General features: G+C 36.9%; 1 protein-coding gene across 10 annotated transcripts in view; it reads left to right on the top strand.

The window, feature by feature from the left end:
* The window catches only part of RAD50 (RAD50 double strand break repair protein), a 219,173-nt gene that overhangs the window by 177,300 nt on the left and 19,225 nt on the right, over positions 1-22,648 (top strand). For all 10 annotated transcript variants that reach the window (XR_006605369.1, XM_013052521.2, XM_013052517.2 and 7 more), the window contains 9 exons: positions 171-408; positions 2,695-2,884; positions 3,515-3,641; positions 4,057-4,250; positions 6,035-6,145; positions 6,965-7,057; positions 7,131-7,244; positions 14,079-14,206; positions 16,072-16,296. Coding sequence is in view for 9 of the 10 variants with exons in the window: in XM_013052521.2 (XP_012907975.1) it covers positions 171-408; positions 2,695-2,884; positions 3,515-3,641; positions 4,057-4,250; positions 6,035-6,145; positions 6,965-7,057; positions 7,131-7,244; positions 14,079-14,206; positions 16,072-16,296 (1,420 nt within the window). In the remaining variant the exon portion in view is untranslated. The remainder of the gene's footprint in view (positions 1-170; positions 409-2,694; positions 2,885-3,514; positions 3,642-4,056; positions 4,251-6,034; positions 6,146-6,964; positions 7,058-7,130; positions 7,245-14,078; positions 14,207-16,071; positions 16,297-22,648) is intronic.

Below are 22,648 nucleotides of genomic sequence, written 5' to 3'. Positions count from 1 at the left end.
GTATTGTGCCCATTCAAAAAAGAATATAAATATGAGAGGATTTTTATTTTTTTCCTAATATGTCTATAAATGAAGAATGATCCTGTATATATGAAAAAGAATAGAACCATAATAACAAAACTCTATTTTATATTCTTCTCATTGGTAATATATTTATTTTCTTAAAACAGCCATGCTGGCTGGAGCCACAGCAGTTTACTCCCAGTTCATTACTCAGCTAACAGATGAAAACCAGTCATGTTGCCCTGTCTGTCAGAGGGTTTTTCAGACAGAAGCTGAATTACAGGAAGTCATCAGTGATTTGCAGTCTAAGCTGCGGCTTGCTCCAGATAAACTGAAGTCAACAGAATCAGAACTAAAGAAAAAAGAAAAGCGGCGTGACGAAATGCTGGGACTTGTCCCCATGAGGTGAGAATAGGGATTTACTATTACTGTACATGAATAGCAGCACTTATAGAAGATGCCCATCCAGTCCCTGGCATAGGATAGGTGTTCAGTAACAGATTGAATGAATAAAAGTTCAAGTCAAGACTCTGAGCCAGTGTGCCCCATCTTGTGTTAATTATAAGACAAAGCAATTATTGAGGTGCCTCTATGACTCAGTCAGTTAGGTGTCTGCCTTTGACTCAGGTCCTGATCTCAGGGTCCTGACATGGAGTCCCAATGTCAGACTCCCCGCTCAGCAAGGAATCTGCTCTTCCTTCTTCTTCTGACCCTTTCCACTGCTTGTGTTTTTGCTCTCTAAGTAAATAAAAGTCTTTTTAAAAAATTATTTAAAAGTAAACAAACTTCTTAAACTAGTCACAGGGCAGTTATTATAATCTTTACTATTTTCTTTTTGTGTGGTGTGTGTGTGTGTGTGTGTGTGTGTGTGTGTGTGTGTGTGTGAGAGAGAGAGAGAGAGAGAGAATTACTGAGTCCTGGCTTGAAGGCAGAAATTTTGACAGATTGAGAACTGTTTGCTGATCTCTCACTTTCTAAATTCAGCAGGAGAATTAAAGTACTGAAAACTTCCCCCAACAGACAAATTTTAAACTATATTTTTATGTCTTCTTTCAAAAAGAATGAATCATCATGATATCTATTGTTCATTTTCCCTCAGTTACTCAAGAAATTCAAATAATGGCCTATTTATAAATCAAGTCAGAAAGTATGTGATGATGCCTTGGGGTTTCCCACAATGTAGATCATAAAACTGGTCACAGAGACCAGTATGACATAATCTTTAAGGAGCTGATGGTCTAAGGAGACAAGCTCTCAGAATTGAATATTTAGAAAGCTGGGCTTAATAAAGTTCTTAATTGGTTCAGACAGGTATATTAGTTAAGAGGAGAGAAGCCAGTGGACTATGGAATGAGAATAAGATTTTGAGAACATAATAGGAGGAGATTGTGAAATGTAGGGAAGTTGGTTCTGCTCAGTTAACACTTCATGATAAAATGCCTGTGTGATGATATGAAGTGAGGAGAATGATATAGACCTTGTAACTTCAAGTTGGGCTACTGTTAACATAATGACAGGTCAGGAGGATCATCTGCTTTTGAACCACAGCTGACCTCAGGTAACAGAAACAGTGGAGAGGGAAAGTGCAGCTCTATTACTGTAATGTTTGCCAAACTGAGAGATTTTCTGTAAATTAACTGACTATACTGATCAAAAGTGTCAAGATCATGAAAGACAAAGACTGAAGAACTTTTGAAGGCTGTAGGAACCTAAGGAGAAATAACGTCTAGTTGCCATGTGGGATCCTGGGTTTGGCCCTAAAACAGAAAAACATTAATGGAAAGACTACTGAAATTGCTCATATCATCACACAGGCATTTTATCATATATATCATCACACAGGCATTTTATCATATAATCGTCTTAGGGAGTGAGGGTTCAGTACAATAAGATTTTTTAAATTTTTATTTATTTGAGAGAGAGCACACATTTGAAGGAGGGGAGGGGCAGAGGGAGAGAATCTCAGACAGACTTCCACTGGTGCAGACCCTGACTTGGGGTTCGATCCCATGACTCATGAGATCATGACCTGAGCCGAAATCACCAGTCAGACACTGCACCAACTAAGCCACTCACGTGCCCCTGTACAGTAAGATATCTTGAGAGAGACCATTTTCACTTAACTTTTTTTTACAGTATATTTTTTATTTTATTACAGTTTATTGTTATATTTGTTTAATTATTAGTATTATTAATGTCCGTACCTTATTTATAAATTCTATCACAGATGTGACTAGGGAAAAAAGGTGTATATATAAGGTTTGGTACTATCCATGATTTCAGGCATCTACTGGGCGTCTTGGAGTATATACCCTGGGGATCTTCGTGGCTTCAGGGAGACTGTTGTAATTGTTGTGAGCAGGATCTGCCATTGGATACTGAAATCAGTGGGCAAAAGTTTGAGGAGAAGCAAGATATTGACATAGTCCCAATATATTTCTTGTAAGATCGTTATTAATTACAAAGACAAAAATAGTAAATTTATAGTGGGTAAAACTGGCTGACACCATCTTAACCAAGTATGAAAAAGATTAACATCTCCAGTAATAAAGTATAATGATGTCATGTGTCCACTGATATGATGCCCTGAGGATACAGTCACTTCTTATTATATTTTTGCCAAAAATGCATAACCTCCATTTTATGATAAGAAAACATTAGCCAATTTTTAATTGTGTGTTCTCTGTTCAGGCAAAGCATAATTGATTTGAAGGAGAAGGAAATACCGGAATTAAGAAACAAACTGCAGAATGTCAATAGAGACATTCAGCGCTTAAAGAATGACATAGAGGAACAGGATACACTCTTGGGCACAATAATGCCTGAAGAAGAAAGTGCTAAAGTCTGCCTGACAGATGTTACAATTATGGAGAGGCTCCAGGTAAATTTATTGTAGTGGAAGGCCAGATAAAACTTGTTTCTTAGGGGTTTGAATGTGAAATGTGAGAGTGGTAAAAACAAACAGATAGTATTCAGGTATAGGTTGAGTTTTGAGTTCCCTGTCCTGAACTGCAGATACTCTGATGGGAGTACGGCTTAGTTTACATTCCTGGGTTTGGATTCTTTATTCATAAACATGAGAATTAAGAAATGTCCTGTTTGTTTTCATATTTAGTTGGTTTCCTTTTGTTTATATATTTAAATTATTAAAATTCATTTTATCCTATTAAACCTTATTAAAATTTAATAAGAAATCAGTTACAAATTCAGATTTTAAAATACAGGTTTTTGGGGTTTTTTGGTTTTTTAAAAAAGATTTTATTTATTTATTTGACAGAGAGCACAAGTAGGCAGAGAGGCAGGCAAAGAGAGAGGGGGAAGCAGGCTCCCTGCTGAGCAGAGAGCCCGATGCGGGGCTCGATCCCAGGACCCTGAGGTCATGACCTGCACTGAAGGCTGAGGCTTAACCCACTGAGCCGCCCAGGCACCCCTAAAACACAGTTTTTAAAGATACTGAATAATGATAATGTAATAAGTTTGTTAAAGGAAATAACTTTGTTTTATTCTTAAGATGGAACTTAAAGATGTTGAAAGGAAAATTGCACAACAAGCAGCTAAGCTGCAAGGGATAGACTTGGATAGAACTGTTCAACAAGTAAACCAGGAAAAACAAGAAAAGCAACACAAATTAGATACAGGTAATACAGTCTGTTTCTTCATATACCCATAAAGACCTCAACATCCTGGCATATGCTTTTTATCACAAATTTTGTATGTTATGTGGACAAGGAACTGTCTTTTTTGCAGTTCACCCTATATTCATTCTCTTTTCTCAAAGCCTCACTTGTTTCCTTGCTTTGCACAACAGATTTAGAATGATGGGAGGTTTTGAATGATGGATATGTGATGAGTTCTACTCTTTTCTTAGTCTTACTTACCCTGTGGTCCTCACCCATGGGTGGCCAGAAAGGGGTTCCATAGCACTTTTCTTGCAGTGGGTGAGACCCCTGGAAGCTGAGCCTTTGTGAATTCCATGAACTCTAAAAATGGAAGCTAGCTGCTTGTAGTATTTTCTGTATCCTTACTTTAGTCACTGTGTATGTTTTTGTGTAGTTTCCAGTAAGATGGAATTGAATCGTAAGCTTATACAGGACCAGCAGGAACAGATCCAACACCTTAAAAGTACAACAAATGAACTTAAATCAGAGAAACTTCATATATCTACTAATTTACAACGTCGTCAGCAACTAGAGGAGCAGACTGTGGAATTATCCACTGAAGTTCAGTCTTTATTCAGAGAGATAAAGGTAAGAAAATTCATACAAAACTATTTTTTTCTTTCTTTTCTTTTTTTTTTTTTTTTTTTAAATTAAATGGGCTCTATGCCGAACATGGGCTTGAACTCACAACCCTGAGATCAGTTGTCTCATGGTCTACTGACTGAGCCAGCCAGGTGTGCCCCACATATCTTTTTTTTAAGTTAGTTCAAATATGTGAAATGCTCTTTATTGGTGTAGTGACTAAAACTATGATTACTGGGAGGATAAAAATAAAAAATAGTATAATTCTTTCTGTGGCTCCTTTGTTGACAAAACTTGTACTAATAGGTAAAGGTGTCAGGGAAGATTTTGGCTATAATAAGGAAGAATTGGCTGCTTGGTTAATTATTGAACTTCCTATTACTGGGGCTGGTCAGGTGGCTAGTTAACTACACATACGGAGTCCTGTATGTATGGGATATTTGTCTTACCTACCAATCCTGTATCCATGGCAGATACTGCCTCTCAGTCATAGCGCTTTTTCTGTTGATTCCAGGTGTAATCTCAGAATCCTTCCCACTATAGTGAGCAGGCTTTGAGTTACTGCATGGAATGGAAACCATTCATCATCCCTCATCTAGATTAATCACATCTAAGACCAAATCAAATTTTTGAACAGTTTTAGAAATAACAGTCTTACCCAGCTTTTCATAATTGTAAACATTCAGTGAGTACTAAATATATTTCTGAGTCTGTTATTAATTACTATAAATGTTTCAGAAGTATTTTCAAATTACAAATTATCAGAGGCTTAGAGTATGATAGGAAAATAGTAACATCTTACATTTGTTTAATTTTTTTACTCTTTATAAAGCCCTTTGAAATTAAACAGTTCAGCGTCTCAGTAACCTTGTTGAGGTATATGGCTTAGTCCCCTTTTTATAAAGAAGAGATTGAGACTTACAGATGCTTCATGTCTTAGCCAAGGTCATGCAGCTAGTAGGAGGCAGGGTTTATTTTCAGGTGGCTCTTCAATGTCTGTTACATTTGACTTCCTACCACACTGTACCTCTTCTCAATATGATAAAATACAAAAAATACACCTAAAGTAATGCTAAGGGATTGTTTCTTCTTTTATGGGTTCATTAGATATTCATTATCTTAGCTTGAGTATCATTGTTTTCTACAGTGATAAGTATGCTATAGAGCTGTTACAAGGCTGAACAATGTAGACTCCTGATTAGTAAAATAGTTGGTCACTCTAAAGTTCCTTTCCTTCCCAAATAGGAGTGGACATACCAACATCAATGTACCAATATGTTTTTATACCATAAAATATCTACTTAGCTCTTAGCAAACTAAGTTTAAGGACATAAGTGTCCTGTATAGTCATATTTCCATCTGTAAAAGAGAGACCTGAACTGAATCTCTTCTTTGGTCACACAGAGCTGACATGTGCCCCTACAAACTATTAAAAACTTATACCTGAAGCCACCTGCTCATATGCTTGGGAGCACATGCCTGGATTAGGAATCAGATTAGTGGTGAAGCAGTATAGCATAGTCATTACAAGAAAGACTCTGGAATTGGACAGGATATGGATACTGGATCCTTCATTTACTTTTGTGACCCCAAACAAATCATTCTGTGCCTGTTTACGGATCTGAAATATGGAATGAAAATAATGGTAGGGCTCTTCATAGGATTGTTGGAAAAAGCAGATGAGTTTATCTTTCAAGCCTGACACATAGAAAGTGCTTTTGTTACAACTGTAAAGTCTGACACCTGAAATAAGATAATTCAATATAAGACACGATGTTTTGTATTTTTAGGATGCTAAAGAGCAGTTAAGCCCTTTGGAAACAACAATGGAGAAATTCCAGCAGGAGAAAGAAGAAATAATCAACAAAAAAAATAAAAGTAACAAAATAGCCCAGGATAAAGTAAGATTTCATTTATATTTTTATTATCGAATACATATATTAAACTTAATGTTCAGAGAACATGTTGGACAGTAGCATTTCATACGAAATTAAAAACATGGTAAGGTAAATAGTATTTTCAGATTTGTGACATAATCGACATTAAAAATTCTTGTTAGGCTAATTGCAACAATGTGGATGGAACTAGAGAGTATTATGCTGAGCAGGATACCTCAATCAGAGAAAGACAGTTATCATATGATCTCACTGATACATGGAATTTGAGAAACATGGCAGAGGATCATAGGGGAAGAGAGGAAAAGATGAAACCAGAAGAAACAGAGAGAGAGAGACAAACCATAAGAGACTCTTAACCTCAGGAAGCAAACTGAGGGTTGCTGGAATGGAGGGATTGGGAGGGGTGGGGTGACTGATGGTAGACACTGTGCTATGATGAGCACTGTGAATTGTATAAGACTGATGAATCACAGACCTATGCCCCTGAAACAATATATCATGTTAATTTAAAAATTAATTTAAAAAGAATAAAGATTCAAATTATTTTGCTTCTTAATCTAAAATAGAAGTTTTGAAGAGAGACTATTTAATCCAGTCCCATAGATGATAAAGGGAATTGTCTCAGATTATAAAATTTTGACGGTGGTAGAAAGTGGAACCCAAAGCTCCAGCTTCCAAGCCACTGTCCCACTGTGCTTGCCTATTAAGTTTTTTTTAACCTGAATATGTATTTTTCCTTGGCAATAAATCTTCTGATATGCCCTGGTCCCAACCAGTGTATAAACATACGAATTAAATAAATACTAAAATATTTTTCCACAGATGAATGATATCAAAGAAAAGGTTAAAAATATCCATGGTTATATGAAAGACATTGAGAATTATATTCAAGATGGGAAAGATGACTATAAGAAGGTAATTTAAAACTTAAAATTATTATTTGTTTATACTTTTATTTCTTGTGCTTAAAGAATTTTCTTTTTTGTAGCAAAAAGAAAATGAACTTAATAAAGTAGTAGCTCAACTAAATGAATATGAGAAACACAAAGAAAATATAAATAAAGACATGGGAATCATGAGACAAGATATTGATACACAGAAGGTAGGTCTTTTTTTGCTAGTTGCTTATGATATCACTTAGACCAATAACATTCTTCTCTTTATGTTTTAATTTCTACTTTTGTTTTCAATAGCTCCATTAAGTAGAAATACATACAGTAGAGAAAAGCAATTCTAATAACATAATCTTTTCTTCCTTTTTTCCTATTTTATTAAAAGTTTAAACATAGAAGTTTTTATTTATTTGCTTAGTTTAGAGAGAGTGTGAGCAGGCTGGAGGAGGAACTGAGGTGAGGGGGGAGAATCTTAAGTAGGCTCCATGTCCAGCATGGAGCCCAGTGCAGGGCTTGAACTCATGCTCATGAGATCATGACCTGAGCCAAAACCAAGAGTCAGACGCTTAACTGACTGAGCCACCCAGGTGCCCCAAAGCTGATTTTAAATATAAATATTTAAACATAAAAAGTTTAAATTAAAATTCTCCCTTCCTTTCTGCCTTGTCTCAGCTCACTCCTAGATGTCATTACGTTAACAGTTTTTTGTTTGTTTTCAAAGAAGTTTCTTGGGGCGCCTGGGAGGTTCAGTCATTAAGTGTCTGGCTTCGGCTCAGGTCTTGATCGTAGGGTCCTGCTTAGTGGAAGACCTGCTTCTCCCTTTTCTCCTTCCCCTGCTTGTGTTCCCCCTCTTGCTGTTTCTCTCTGTCAAATAAATCTTAAAAAGAAATTTCTTACTCTTATCAGCAGGTGGAGAGATCAGTAATATATTTTGTGTATATGTGTATTTACTTAAATGTATGAGATCATACCATTCATATTCTGCACCTTGCTTTTTTCACTTAATGCAGTTTGATCTTATATATCAAGTCAGCTCACAGATCTACCACATTCTTTTTTCAAACATTTTATTTATGTATTTGACAGAGACAGATCACAAGTAGGCAGAAAGATTGAAAGGGAAGCAGGCTGCACGCTGAGCAGAGAGCCCGATGCGGAACTCGATCCCAGGACCCTGAGATCATAAACCGAGCAGAAGGCAGAGGCTCAATCCTCTGAGCCACCCAGGCGCCCCTCGTTTGTTTTTTTTTTTTTTTTTAATAATTTTGTATATTTACATTAAGAGCTCATGACTTTTTAAAGATTATTTATTTGCCAGAGAAATAGCACAAGCAGGGGGAGCACGAAAGGGGGAGGGAGAAGCAGCTTTTCACTGAGCAGGGAGCCCGATGCAGGGCTCAGTTCCAGGACCTGGGATCATGACCTGAGCCAAAGGCAGGTGCTTAACTTAGTGAGCCACCCAGGCACCCCCACTATATTGTTTTTAATGATCCTGAAATACTCTGCTTTGTGGGTGTGCCAGAAATTGATCACTTTTTTCTTGCTGTAGATGGTGGCAATGAATATCCTACATATAGATCTCTATTTTTTCTCACTTTCTTTTCTTCCTTAATGTGAGATAAAAAACACACAGAACAAGGATAGTGGTAAAATAATCCCAGAAGTTGTAAGTAAAATATCTATATATTTCCAGTTATTTTATCAGTTGATTGCTATATCATTTTCCCTACTAAGGAAATTAATTTCTGCCAGTATAAATCACTGAGAAATTATTTTCAGCATTCCTTTTGTAAGCATGATAGTTAATGTCTTTACACCATTTCTGTATTCCTGTTGTATTAACAAAATTTGCTATGTGAACGCTTTAATCATTTAGTTATAAATGCTGGTTTAAAATCTGTTTGAAGATTAGCCATATCAGCTGTCTGCAGGGCACCTGACCATAGCGCCAGGTTTCAAATACATAAATATTAGTCAAAAGTAAATTTCTGCCATCTAGATGTGCCTGGCTGGGTCATTTGGTGGAGCATGCAGGTCCTGAGCTCAGGGTGGTAAGTTCAAGTCCCATGATGGGTGTAGATACCTCAAAAAAAATTTTTTTTAATTTTTAAAAATGTTTTATTTTTTTTAAGATTTATTTATGTGAGAGAGAGAGAGAGAGAGAACACATCAATGGGAAGGTCAGAGGGAGAGAGGATCTCAAGCAGACTCCACGGAAAGCACAGAGCCCACTACCGGACTCAATCTCACCACCCTGAGGTCATGTTTGACCTGAGCGGAAATCATGAATTGGATGCTTAACCTACTGTGCTACCCAGGCACCCAACTTTTTATTTATTTTTAAGTAATCTCTACACCCAACATGGAGCTCAAACTCATAGTCCCTAGATCAAGAGTTACATGTTCCACCAACTGAGCCAGCCAGGTGCCCCTCAAAAATAAAATCTTTAAAAAAAAATCTCTGCCATCTAATGAATGGTAAGTAACTATAAATTTATGATGGCATGTGTAATGAGATACTTAGTTATTCCTCACTTATATATTGGTTGTCAGCTTAAAAATCACAGTCTCTGGGGCACCTGGGTTGCTCAGTGGGTTAAAGCCTCTGCCTTCAGCTCAGGTCATGATCCCAGGGTCCTGGGACCGAGCCCCATATTGGGCTCTCTGCTCTCTCTCTCTCTGTCAAATAAATAAATAAAAGAAATTTTAAATTGTTTTAAAAAATTAAAGGAAAATCACAGTCTACAAATCAGTAGTGTCTCTCCATGTATAAATGTATACAGAGATTATTAAGATTTACCCACCTGTGACCCTTTTCAAGTTGATGGTCTAAACTTCGTGGATCTGATTCTATTAGTTGACTTGTAATCTGCTTTGTTCTAGAAATGACTTAATAAATTATATACGTTGAACAATGCCAAATAACATTTTAATTTAGTGGAAAAATGAATCAATGTAGAAATGAGGACAAGAAAGTAAAACAAGGAGAGAAGTATATAAAGTGTAGCCCATGAAATGTGATATGCTTGCTAAAGATTCTAGTAGTCACATGAGGATAGGAATAGGATAGGATGGGAATAGAATAGGATAGGAAGTCACAAGTCACAATTAGTTAAGATTTAAATTGTTTCAGAGCTGAAAGGAATCCAGTTCCCATTTTAAAAACAAAATTTTTTTTTTTCCTCTGGATAAATGTTTCCTGGAAACATTTATGGAAAGGAGGACACTGTGTAGATTAATAATGCCAGGTCTTTAACAAACCTCTTGAGGCTTTTTTTCTTTTTCTTTTTTTTTTTTTTGGTCTTCCTTCCTTTTTTATTTTTCCCCCACAGTGTGTTTCAGCATCTTTTCTAATCTTCCATTAATGATGTTCTTTAGCATACTGTGTGATTGAAGCCTAAAATAAATGTTGGAGTGTTCTAGGGAGCAAAGGTTAGTTAGAAGGCACCCATCAGAATCACCTGGGTTTACCACTCCTAGGTGTACAACCAAGAAGAATTTTAACATGTTCACATAAAAACTTGTACAAGAGTATTCATAGCAGCATTGTTAACATTAGTTAAAATATGGAAACAACCCAGATGGTCATCAACCGATGAATGGATCAGTGGGGTATGTCCGTATGTATTAGGTTCTCTAGAGCAGCAGAACCCAACAGGATATATACGTGTACACAAATTTTTATAAAGTTTATTATAAGGAATTGGCTCACATGATTGTGGAGGCTGAACATTCCCCAGATCTGTAGTTGGCAAGGTGGAGACTCAGGGGATCTGATGGTATATTTCTAGGCTGAATGTCAGGGTCTAAGAGCCAAGGTTTCAGTTCAAGTCCAAGGGCAGGAAAAGACCACTCTTTCAGTTCATACATTCAGACAGGAGCAGGTACCTCTTACTTGGTGTTTTTGTTCTATTCAGGTTGTTGTTAATTGATATGAGGCTCACCCACGTTAGGGAGGACAGCCCGTTTTAGTCTCCCAACTCAGATGTTAATTTTATTCAGAAATACCTTCCAATATACACTCAGAATAATGTTCAACCAAATGTCTGAGCATACTATGGCCCATCCAAGTTGACATGTAACATTAACCGTCACATCATAGGAGGGAATATTATACAGCCATGAAAAGGAGTGAAATGGTGATATATGCTACAGCATGAATAAACCTTATGCTACATGATGAAAGAATCTAATCACAAATGACCACATATTATGTGATTCTTTTTATATGAAATGTGAACATCCAAAGGGACAAAAAGCAAATTAGTGTTACCAGGGGTTAGGGGAAAGAGAGAGAAAGGAAATACATTGACTGGTAATGTGTACTTGGTTTCTTTTGGGGGTAATAAATGTTCTGGAATTAGTGGTCATGGTTGCACGACATGTGTGTATACTAACCTCTGATTTACACACTTTAAAATGGTGAACTTTATGATATATCAATTACATCTCAATTTTTTTTTTAAGATTTTATTTATTTGATAGATATCACAGGCAGAGAGGCAGGCAGAGAGAAGGAAACAGGCTACCTGCTGAGCAGAGAGCCTGATGGGGGCTCAATCCCAGGACCCTGCAATCACAACCTGAGCCAAAGGCAGAGGCTTTAACCCACTGAGCCACCCAGGCACCCCACATCTCAATTTAAAAAAAAAAAAGCACCTGGGTTATTAAAAACATACATGTCTATGTCTCCATTATAGGCCAATCTCTGGGGCACGGGCAGAAGCAACTATGCCTTGTTAAAGTTCCCAGGGGTTCTAATGTATCGGTCACTGACCTAAAGCACTGCAGAACTTTCAGGCCATTCTCTGTAATTAATGGCATTTTCCCCAGCCAGACTTGGTAGAACTTGAACTGCAGTCAATTCAGTGTGCTGCTCCATTACAGTTACCTAGAATGCAGCTAATTTTTAGGCCTGCTTTAGGTACCCCACTTCGTACATTAACTGTCATCAGGGCTAAATAACTGGGGTTTATATTTTGAGCCTAACAGTACTTTATTTACATGCTCATGCTCTATGAAATTCAGTCCACAGAATAAGAAATTTGGAAGTTGAATAATCTGCCTCCCTCATTTTTTAGATGAAAGGAACTGGAGGTGACCTGCCTTGCCTGAGGTCACAAAAGTAGTAACAGAAGTAGAACTTGACCCAGCATTGCCACACTGCTAATATTACATACAGAGAAACAATTCTGTTATATTTTAACTGTATCTGGCTTTCTTTCTTCTTTCTCTGATACTTTATATTTTGTAGACTGAATACTCACTGCTTAAAGTACAAGGATAGATTTGACCCAAAAAGCATTTCACTATCAATTACTGAGCCTAGGCACTGTGCTGATTATTTTACATACATGTTCATTCATTTAATCTTAACATCAGCATTATATGACAAGTGGTATTATTACCACCAGGTTACACATGTTAAGTAAACTGAGGCTCAGAATTTAAGCTCATTTGCTCAAAGTCATCAAATCATCAGCTGTAATGCTGAGTTTTGAGCCAAATGTACCTAACTTAAAAACTTGTGCTGTTTAACTACTGTGCTGTATACAGTCTTTCAAAATGATCACTGAGAGCAACTAGAAGCTGACCTAAAAGAAAAAAGAAAGAAACTCTTATTAGTTTTCTGTTCCTAATAAGTCCAAGTGTAGTCTCTTAGGGACGAATTTTTGAGAGTCACAGCAACTGCAGTGGTACGTGAGGTTGCCTGGCAACAAAGGGATATTTACAATCATATCGTTTTAGTTACTTAACTGCCTATAATAATGCCCTTAATAGATGTGTATGGATTTGTATTACTATTTGCAGGAAAACTAAAGGTGACCTTAATGACAGTTTAAAAAAAGCCCACCTCAGAATAGTGATTCATAGATTGCAAGGTTAAGCATGTTACAGAAGTCCTTGGCTTCCCTCCTGGCCCACCTCCCAAATCCTTACACCTTAGTAATTCCTGTGCAATTACTGTTGGCAAGAAGATTCTACCAAATACTTGCCCCTCCCTCCCACTTCCCATAACACTGTGTTTATTTCAGTTGGAAGGGTTAATGCAGGATGGTCCTAGTCTCCCCTTTGAGAAGTCTGGACTCTGAACTTGGGATGAGTTTTGTATATTAAGACTTTTATGAGTCAAATCTAGTTCTGCAGGCAGTTTTTTTCCCTGCATTCCAAATAGTCAACTTATAAACTATTTCCTGTTTGGCTCTTGACAACATAGTTCATAATCACCAGGAAGGTTACTGAAATAATTCTGTTGGTGTTGCTGCTGTTGCATGATGGGTCTCTTTTTAAGGCTAGAACTACTCAGAACTAGGAAACTTCTTGTATTTTCAACTGGGAAAGTGCCATCAGGTATGCAGATAGGTACCATCTTTGTGAAACTTCTGACTGCCTTGTGACTGTCACTTGTCAACCTGAAGGTAAAGATGTTATTTGACATGCCTAACAGTAATCTCAGCCTTAGCATATGTTAAGAGATAAACACAACTAGGAAAAAAAAGTGAGGTGAGACTTTGATAGTATATTTCCCTTTTGTGATCTTTTACATCAGTAAGCTTTATTGTGGGGTTCCCATGCAAAATGATCCCAATGGGGTATAGGTATAAAATATTAAAACATGATGGGGCACCTGGGTGGCTCAGTGCGTTAAGCTTCTGCCTTCAGCTCAGGTCATGATCTCAGGGTCCTGGGGTTGAGTCCAGCATCGGACTCTCCGCTCAGTGGGGAGCCTGCTTCCCACCCCTCTCTCTCTGCCTGTCTCTCTGCCTACTTGTGATCTGTCAAGTAAATAAATAAAATCTTAAAAAATATATTAAAACATAGTTATATTCTTCTATTTCATCATTTAAATATCTGTTTTGTGTATTTGTGGGCTGTCCATATTATTCTAAGTCTCAAGATCCCCTCACTCCTGCTTCTCCCTCTTTTGTTTGAGTTTAACCTGATTCTAAGTGAAGGCAGAGTTAGTACTGTCAGCAATTGTGTATTATGAATCACATGTTGGTAACCTGATTATTTTTGTTAACCAATTTGATATTATTTAGATACAAGAGAGATGGCTACAGGATAACCTTACTTTAAGAAAAAGAAATGAGGAACTAAAAGAAGTTGAAGAAGAAAGAAAACAGCATTTGAAGGAAATGGGTCAAATGCAGGTTTTACAAATGAAGAAGTATGTTTTTAAAAGGAGTCTTTAAATAAAGGTCCTTTTTATTGAAATGTGAAGAATACTCAATACATATTTTTTAAAAGAGAATTTTATCATATATGTCCCTTGAGACTTATAGGAAGGTGGACAGAATTTTTATACAACCATATGTCATGGCTTTACAATTGAATTACTGAAGAAGTAATACAGAATTTATAGTCCTACAAACCTGTTTGGCAGGTTTAAATATGCAGAGTCCCAGATTTCTGTTAGCTTACTTCACAAGATGATGGTATCAAGTGTAAAGAGCACATATGGTCTGTGGTCCATGCCTGGGTCACAGCTTATACAGTGTCTAATACTGCCAGTGGACTTATTGCCAAAGTGATTTGTCATTGGAGACCCATTCTAGATAGTTCCAGTTGTAATTGCATGCCAGCCAGAGCTGCTTGTTTTTTGTTTTTAATGATTAGTCTGTTACTTCTTTCATCTTTTATTGATACTTCTTTAGTTGCTACCTTCCTGCTACAGCAGAAATGATGTTGTTCATGCCTTGTGTGCCTTAGAGTTGCCTTAGGAATTATCTAAGGAACTGGTTGATGCTAAGGCACTAGAGCCAAACAGATTTCTTAACTATCTTAGCCAAATACAGGCCATTTATTCAGCCCTCCCTTACGATTTTCATTTGTTTTCTTGACTTTAAATCTGAATCAAAGAATGTGTAAGTTTTTCTAAATGGTATTTTAATGAAATTTTAATTTACTTGATAAAACCTAACAAATGGTTTAATCTTATGTTATTGTAAGTACTCTTTGTTTAGCTGTTTAAAATCTTTAAAATCTGAAGAAATCAGACTTTATAACTGATTTTATAACAGACTTTATAACTGAAGATATAATCTTCATCTTCATTCTCATTTCTAAAGCATTAGAACATTTTGAGCTTGAGAAAAAAATCCACAGGAATTTATGACAAAAGCTAGACAAATATTCTAGCTCCTAAGCCTCAGCTCTTTGACATTGAAATGTTAGAGCTCTCAGGGGGAAGTTGAAAGAGTGAAGCTTTTAGAAGACAGTTACAGTTGAAACAACTTATTCTTTGCTACTGAAGACTAAAACCAGATATTTTTTAAATTTCTTCTATGTTTGGCACATAACAGTGATTTTTTTTTTTAATATTCAGACTACTAAGTACAACTGTTCTTTTTCAAATCTCTTTTCAACTAGAATGTAACAGAAGTGTCAATAAAACAGATAATATGGCCAGTTCTATAAGGATGTCCATAAACTGGGGAGCAGTACTTAGTAAGAAGGTCCTTAATAAGTAATTGTTAAAGGAATAAGATTTTTAATGCACACAAATCTGTATTATCTTGCTAGTTACAAGAAAAGTTTGGGTATTTTACTTTTTTTTAGGCTTGCACTTGTGCAAGTGAAATTTTGTTCTCATAGAGTACAAACCTTTACTGAGTATTACCACAGAAACTAATAGTTTGAGATGAAATTGTATTTCGTCTTTGATGTAGTATGAACAGGATGATGACATCTATTACTCAGTAACGTCTTAGCGTTGGTAATTGTGCATTCTCCGTTCACAAACAGAATTTTGTGAATTTGTAATCTAGTCACCAGGAGTACTTTTTTTAAGTTAGTGTCTAAAAGTGAGGACCTTGCTCAGTGTTGATGTGTTATGAGAGTTCCTTGTTCAAGACACAGAACTCAGCTGTTCAGAAACCTGGACGCTTCAGAGATTTAAGAATTTTTTCTTTAGTACTAAAGCCTTAAATAAAAAGCAAGGAGAGACTTACATATCTAGAGAGATCGGGCTTTTCCACATCAGGCTGCTAAAAGCTAAAAATGGTCCTTAATTGTCATGTTTACCTTTTATAGTGAACATCAGAAGTTGGAAGAAAAAATAGACAATATAAAAAGAAATCACGATTTGGCAGTAGGGCGACAGAAAGGTTATGAGGAAGAAATTATTCATTTTAAGAGAGAACTTCGAGAACCTCAATATCGGGATGCAGAAGAAAAGTACAGGGAAATGCTGATTGTTATGAGAACAACAGAGCTCGTGAACAAGGATCTGGACATTTATTATAAGACCCTTGATCAGTAAGTACTGGACTGGGGATTTGGTTCCCACTGCAATATCAACTAGCATATTTTAGTAATATTTTCCTCTTTTTTTTTTTTACTCTTTAAATATAGTTAATACATATTAAAGAATGGGAAAACACACATGTATGCTTACTTAAGTTATGAAGTTAAGTTTTACAGCATCTTAATCTTAAGGCGTACTCTTGATACCACCCTGCATAGCCATTCCAAGAACTCTTCCATTGTCACTAACTGGGATCCACTTAGATGCTTTTCCTCCTTATCTCCGCTTTCTGTCATCCCCTACTCCCTATAATCACTGACACAGATTTTTGCTTTCTATGCTTTGGGGGAAAAAATCATATGTAGGGTTTTGTTTTATTTTTTGAGCTTTTTTTTTTTTTTTTTTAAGATTTTATGTATGTATTTGTCAGAGAGAGAGAGAAAGCACAAGCAGGCAGAAGCAGAGAGAGAAGCACGCTCCCTGCTGAGCAAGGAACCCCACATGGGACTCGATCCCAGGATCCTGGGATCATGACCCGAGCTGAAGGCAGCGGCTCAACCGACTGAGCCACCCAAGCGTCCCTATTTTTTGAGCTCTTAAAAACACTATTCTGTGTACTCTCCTAGGAATTGCCTTTCTTGTTTTGTTTTTATATACTCATGTTGCTTAGCACTTTAGTTCATTAATTTTCACTGATGTACAGAATTCTGTCATGGGAATATACCATACTGCATGGTATATGGTCTTTACTAATATCTTTGCTGCTAGGAATATTCTTGTGAGGTCTTCTGGAGCAAAGGTGTAAGAGATTCTCTAGGTTGTATGTATAAGTAAAACCTTTTGCACTCAATTTTACAAAGTAATGTTAAATTGTCTTCCAAGGTGGTCTTACTAATCTGCACTGCTAGCAGAATGTAAAGATTTTTTCTTCATGTATCCTCTGATACTGATTTTGTCAGTTTCTCTCTCTCTCTCTCTTTTTTTTTTTTTTTAATTAACATGTGATGTATTATTTGCCCCGGGGGTACGGGTCTGTGAATCATCAGTCTTACATAATTCACAGCACTTACCATAGTACATACCCTCCCCATGTCCATAACCCAGCCACCCTATCCCTAACCCCTGACCTCCCAGCAACCCTCAGTTTGTTTCCTGAGATTAAGAGTTTCTTATGGTTTGTCTCCCTACCAATCCCATCTTTTCATTTTTTTTTTCCCCTTCCTACCCCCACTACCCCCAACCCTGCCTTTCAGATTCCTCATATTCTTAAATTTTGTGAATCTGGTGGGTGTACAGTAGTATTGTCTTCATCGGTAGTCCCCTGATTTTTAATGATGCTATAAACATCTTTTCATATTTAATCTTGTTTTTCTTCCTTGAAGCATTGGTGTCTTTCATCCATTTTTAATGTCTTGGTGGTGGTACTGATCTGCCTGTGTTCTTTATCTCTTCTGCATCCTAATTCTTTTTTAGTTACATGTATTATAAGTATGTTCTCAAGCATTTTATGTTTATCTTTCCACTTTGTTAGTCTTTTATTGAACAGATGTGATTTTCAGGTAGTTGAATTGACAAATCTTGTTTAATTAGCTTTTTGTGTCTTAAGAAATCCTTTTCTACTGCCATTTGTTTGGTTTTTTTAAGGTTTCATTTACTTGACAGAGAGAGACACAGTGAGAGGGAACACAAGCAGGGGGAGCAGGAGAGGGAGATGCAGGCTTCCCTCGGAGCAGGGAGCCCTATGCAGGGCTCAATCCCAGGACCCGGGGATCATGACCTGAGCTAAAGGCAGATGCTTAACCGACTGAGCCACCCAGGTGCCCCTCTACTGCTGTTTTTTCTTCTAAAAGTTTTAGCTTTGCTTTTTACATTTAATTACATACAAGTATTTAATCGTAAGTCCTAAATTGAATTCTACATACATTGTGAGGTGGAAATCCAGTTTCATTTTTCCCTGGATAACCATAACCAGCTGTCGTTTTTGAGTAGCTAATCCTTTTCTTAATGATCTGCAGTGTTATTTCTGTTATATATCAGAATTCCCTTTTTGTACAAGTTGGTTCTAGATTTTCTGTTCTGTGTCACTAGTCACTTCGTCTAACTCTGCCATTTCTGAGACTGTTCTTAATTATTACAATCTTATGATATATTAAACAAAGCAGAATTTTGTTTTTTATTCAGTCTGATCATCTTTGATTTTTTAAATTGCCCTTTTAGGGCACCTGAGTGGCTCAGTGGGTTAAAGCCTCTGCCTTCAGCTCAGGTCATGATCCCAGGACCCTGGGATCGAGTGCCACATCAGGCTCTCTACTCGATGGTGAGCCTGCTTCCCCCTCTCTCTGTCTCTGCCTGCCTCTCTGCCTACTTGTGATCTCTGTATGTCAAATAAATAAACAGAATCTTTAAAAAAAACAAACAAAACTGCCCTTTTAATTCATTTTAGTTGATAATAGAATTATATTTAGTTCTGTTTCCTTTTTCTCAACTTACCTGCCTTCTCTGGGGTTGATTTATTGTTGTTTATTCTTCTTCCCCTTTTTTGGGTTATAAATGATCTAGTCTCCTTTAGTTATTTGGTTATTTACCCTTTTTTTGCTGTTTTTGTTGAGAGAGAGAGTAAGGGAGGGGTGGGGAGAGGGATGGGGAGGGAACCTCAAGCAGGCTTGCCAGACTTAGAGCCAGACATGGGGCTCAGTCTCACAACCCTGAGACCATGACCTGAGCTAAAATCAAGAGTTGGCCACTTAATCAACTGAGCCACTCAGATTACCACCCCCCTCACTCCCCACACCCACTTTAAATTTTTAGTTAGTGTATTTGACTTAAAATCAAATGTGTTGATTCTTAAAGAGGTCCTGGAGCAACATTAGCAGCATCACCTTGTAACTTGTTTGAAATGCAAATTCTTAGCCTCCACTTCAGACTGTTGGATCAGAAATGTTGAGGGACAAGGCTCAGCAGGCAGTGTTCTAACAAAACTTCTTGGTGGGGGTGCCTGGGTGGCTCAATGGTTTAAGGCCTCTGCCTTCGGCTTGGGTCATAGTCTCAGGGTCCTGGGATGGAGCCCCGCATCGGGCTCTCTGCTTGGCAGGGAGCCTGCTTCTTCCTATCTCTTTCTCTGCTTGCCTCTCTGCCTACTTGTGATCTCTGTCAAATAAATAAATAAGTAATCTTTTAAAAATTAAAAAAAAAAAAACTTGGTGATTCTGATGAACATCAAAGTTTTAAAATCATGGTTCTACTGTAAATTGTTTGATCTTCTTCCTGAATACAAATGAGCTTGTCTGCTGTGTTTCTGTTGTCTAGTATTTTAGTTTCTCAGTGTTTTTATACCATCTCAAATTAGTAATAATTGCACACTGGTTTCATCCTTGGTGCTTATTTGGATAAACCCTCCTGTTTACCAATTTTTTAAAAATCATACTCTTTGTTTCCTTAGGTTTTGTTTCCCTTCCCTGCTCCCAAGTTGCAGCCCTTACTAATTTTTTTAGTGTAGAATTATTAGTGAAGTCTCTTTCAGTCATAGAAAAGTCTTTGCTCTCAATCTTGTAGTTTAGCTAGGCACAAGAGTTCTAGATCGAGAGGGTTTTTTTTTTCCTTTAAGCACTTTGAAAATAGTCCATTTTCTCCTGACTCCTGTTGCTGCTGAAAAATCATTCTAATTATTCCTTTAGAGTAATATACCTTTGTTTTCTGGTTCTCCTAAGATTTTTCTTTATCTTCATCATTCTGCATTTTTTGTGGGTACGTCTAGAGATAGGTCTGTTTTCAGTTCTTTTGTTCAGGTACTGTTCATTGATCTGAGGATTGATAGCTTTCATCACTATTAGGAAATTCTCTTAAATTATCTTTTCCTCAATTCTCTTTATTCTCCTCCCTTCATTTCTCATCAGACATAAATAAACCTTTTCATTCCTTCCTCCATAGGCATGCACGTACTGGTAATAAACTCATTGGCTTCCTCATAAATATTTTCCAGGTCTTTAGCTGCTGTTCATCCTACCTATTAACAGTTGCCTTTTTTTTTTTGTTTTTTAACTTCTCATTTCTGTAAGTTCTATTTTTTCTTTTTTCATAAATTGTTTTTTCCTATTTTGTCCTTAGGATTTCAATTTCTTTTATGTCTGTATTCAAATATTCATATTTTATGTTCTTACGTTACCATTTTTTTATTTCACAGCAGTCTATTTCTTGCTATTGTTTGTGCTAATTCTAATCCCTATTGAATTATTTTTTGTTTTATGCAACGCTTAATTGTAACTTTATCTTTCCTGGTGCTTTTTTTGTTTTTCTGTGAGACTCTTTTGTAACCTTTTTGTGTGAATGTCCTTCCACATAACAGTTTTGATACTGATCTGCTAGGAGCTCCAGGGATAGACTGCCCTGGGTCCAGTTTTTATGTTAATTTTTCAGTTCAGTCTGAAGTATACCAGTAATAAAACACTGAACCTTAAACCCATCCATTTAAGTTATTTGCCCAGGAGTTTGAATATTCAACTTACTACTTTTCCATTTTATCATTGAAGGTTGATGATACAGCTCTTTTTTTTTTTAATTTTTTTTTTTTTTTAAGATTTTATTTGTTTATTTGACAGAGAGAAATCACAAGTAGATGGAGAGGCAGGCAGAGAGAGAGAGAGGGAAGCAGGCTCCTGCTGAGCAGAGAGCCCGATGCGGGACTCGATCCCAGGACCCTGAGATCATGACCTGAGCGGGACTCGATCCCAGGACCCTGAGATCATGACCTGAGCCGAAGGCAGCAGCTTAACCCACTGAGCCACCCAGGTGCCCTGATGATACAGCTCTTAAAGAGTCTCAGCCTTTGTGTCAGTTCTAACTCTGTGCCTCACTTGGGTCCTATGCCTCATGTTCTGTCCTGGTTGATAGTACCCAATCTTAAGTTTATGAAAATAATAACCAAATTTAGCTGCAGTATCAGATCACACACTGACTGTGCTGGTTTTTAGTCTTTTATATCCATCACATAGGGATTTTCTTTTATTTCTTACAAATGCAACTGTGCATGTAAAATACTTTTTGTTAAAAATCTTTATCATGTTCCTAGGCGTTTGTGGCAGGAGATTTATCAGTTACCTGAGGTTTTGTTTGTTTGTTTTTGTTTTCTGAAAAGGAAAATGTCCTCCTCATAGACAGGTTCTCTTTTAAGTTGTTTTCTGGTCAGGAAGTACATACTCAACCGACCAGCCTTAAGCAGTGGCATTCAGATCACAGGGCTCAGGAAGACAGGAGGACCCTGCTTTCACTATGAGGATTATTTTAGTTAATGATAAAAATAAAGGTGGCCCCAGAATCACCTAGTCATAACTTTGGAATATACAAGTTTGGGAAAGCTCATATTTTAAGACAAGTTGGATTCATTTACTCTGAAAACTGAATGAGCCCATTATGTTAGTTATTTTTTTTTAATTAATACTGCTAAGATTTTGGATTAAGCTAGAGTTCCAGAATGACTGTTAGGGGGTTATTCCATGGATACATCTTCTGTCCTGTTTCTTAGTGAGTGAATAAGTTAACATTATACAGCTTCCTGGCTCATGGAAATCTATGCATGCACCAAGTAAGAAACTCTTATTTTTTTAACCTTTGTGAATGTTGAAACCCACAAAGTTTCTAGACCCAGCGGTTTAAAGTGTTGAAATTTAAGGTTTTGAAACAACATTAGCAAGACATTATTAAAAAATCCTTACCTATGGGCGCCTGGGTGGTTCAGTGGGTTAAGCTGCTGCCTTCCGCTCAGGTCATGATCTCAGGGTCCTGGGATCGAGTCCCGCATTGGGCTCTCTGCTCAGCGGGGAGCCTTTTTCCTCCTCTCTCTCTGCCTGCCTCTCTGCCTACTTGTGACCTCTCTCTGTCAAATAAATAAATAAAATCTTAAAAAAAAAAAAAAAATCCTTACCCAGTAGACTATACGTACAGATATTGTCTTTCTTTCCTCCCCTTTTTGCCTTTCATAATTCTTTTTAGTCCTTCCAGCTATCTCATAGATGCCTTCAGGAGGCTTTATTTTTTAGTTCTTCATTAATAGATGTTGTGTACCCAATAAACTAGCAAACTTTTTTAAGCACTAAGGAATAGGAGACCCACTTCTAGTAAGGCAAGTTTATTGCCTTACTAAGACTCCCTCCAAAAGGGAGTCTGTCATTAAAAACTTAATGTATAGAGTAGAATAACTTACATTGGTTGTTATGAAAAATGAATTCTTACAAAGTGGGAAATGTTTTTGTAAAAGTTGGTAAGTTCTACTTTTTGAAGCCTCAAAAATCCATAATGTGCACTTAAAAGTAGTTTCTCTGGAGAGTATTTGAATTCAAATATCACTGTTGACAGCTAGCAAATTGTTCA

The sequence above is a fragment of the Mustela putorius genome, unplaced genomic scaffold (genome assembly GCF_011764305.1).
Source record: "Mustela putorius furo isolate JIRA1106 unplaced genomic scaffold, ASM1176430v1.1 tig00000145_pilon_pilon_pilon, whole genome shotgun sequence".
Classification (NCBI taxonomy): domain Eukaryota; kingdom Metazoa; phylum Chordata; class Mammalia; order Carnivora; family Mustelidae; genus Mustela; species Mustela putorius.
The sequence above is the reverse complement of the archived record's forward strand: the minus strand, read 5'-3'. Positions and strand labels throughout refer to the sequence as shown.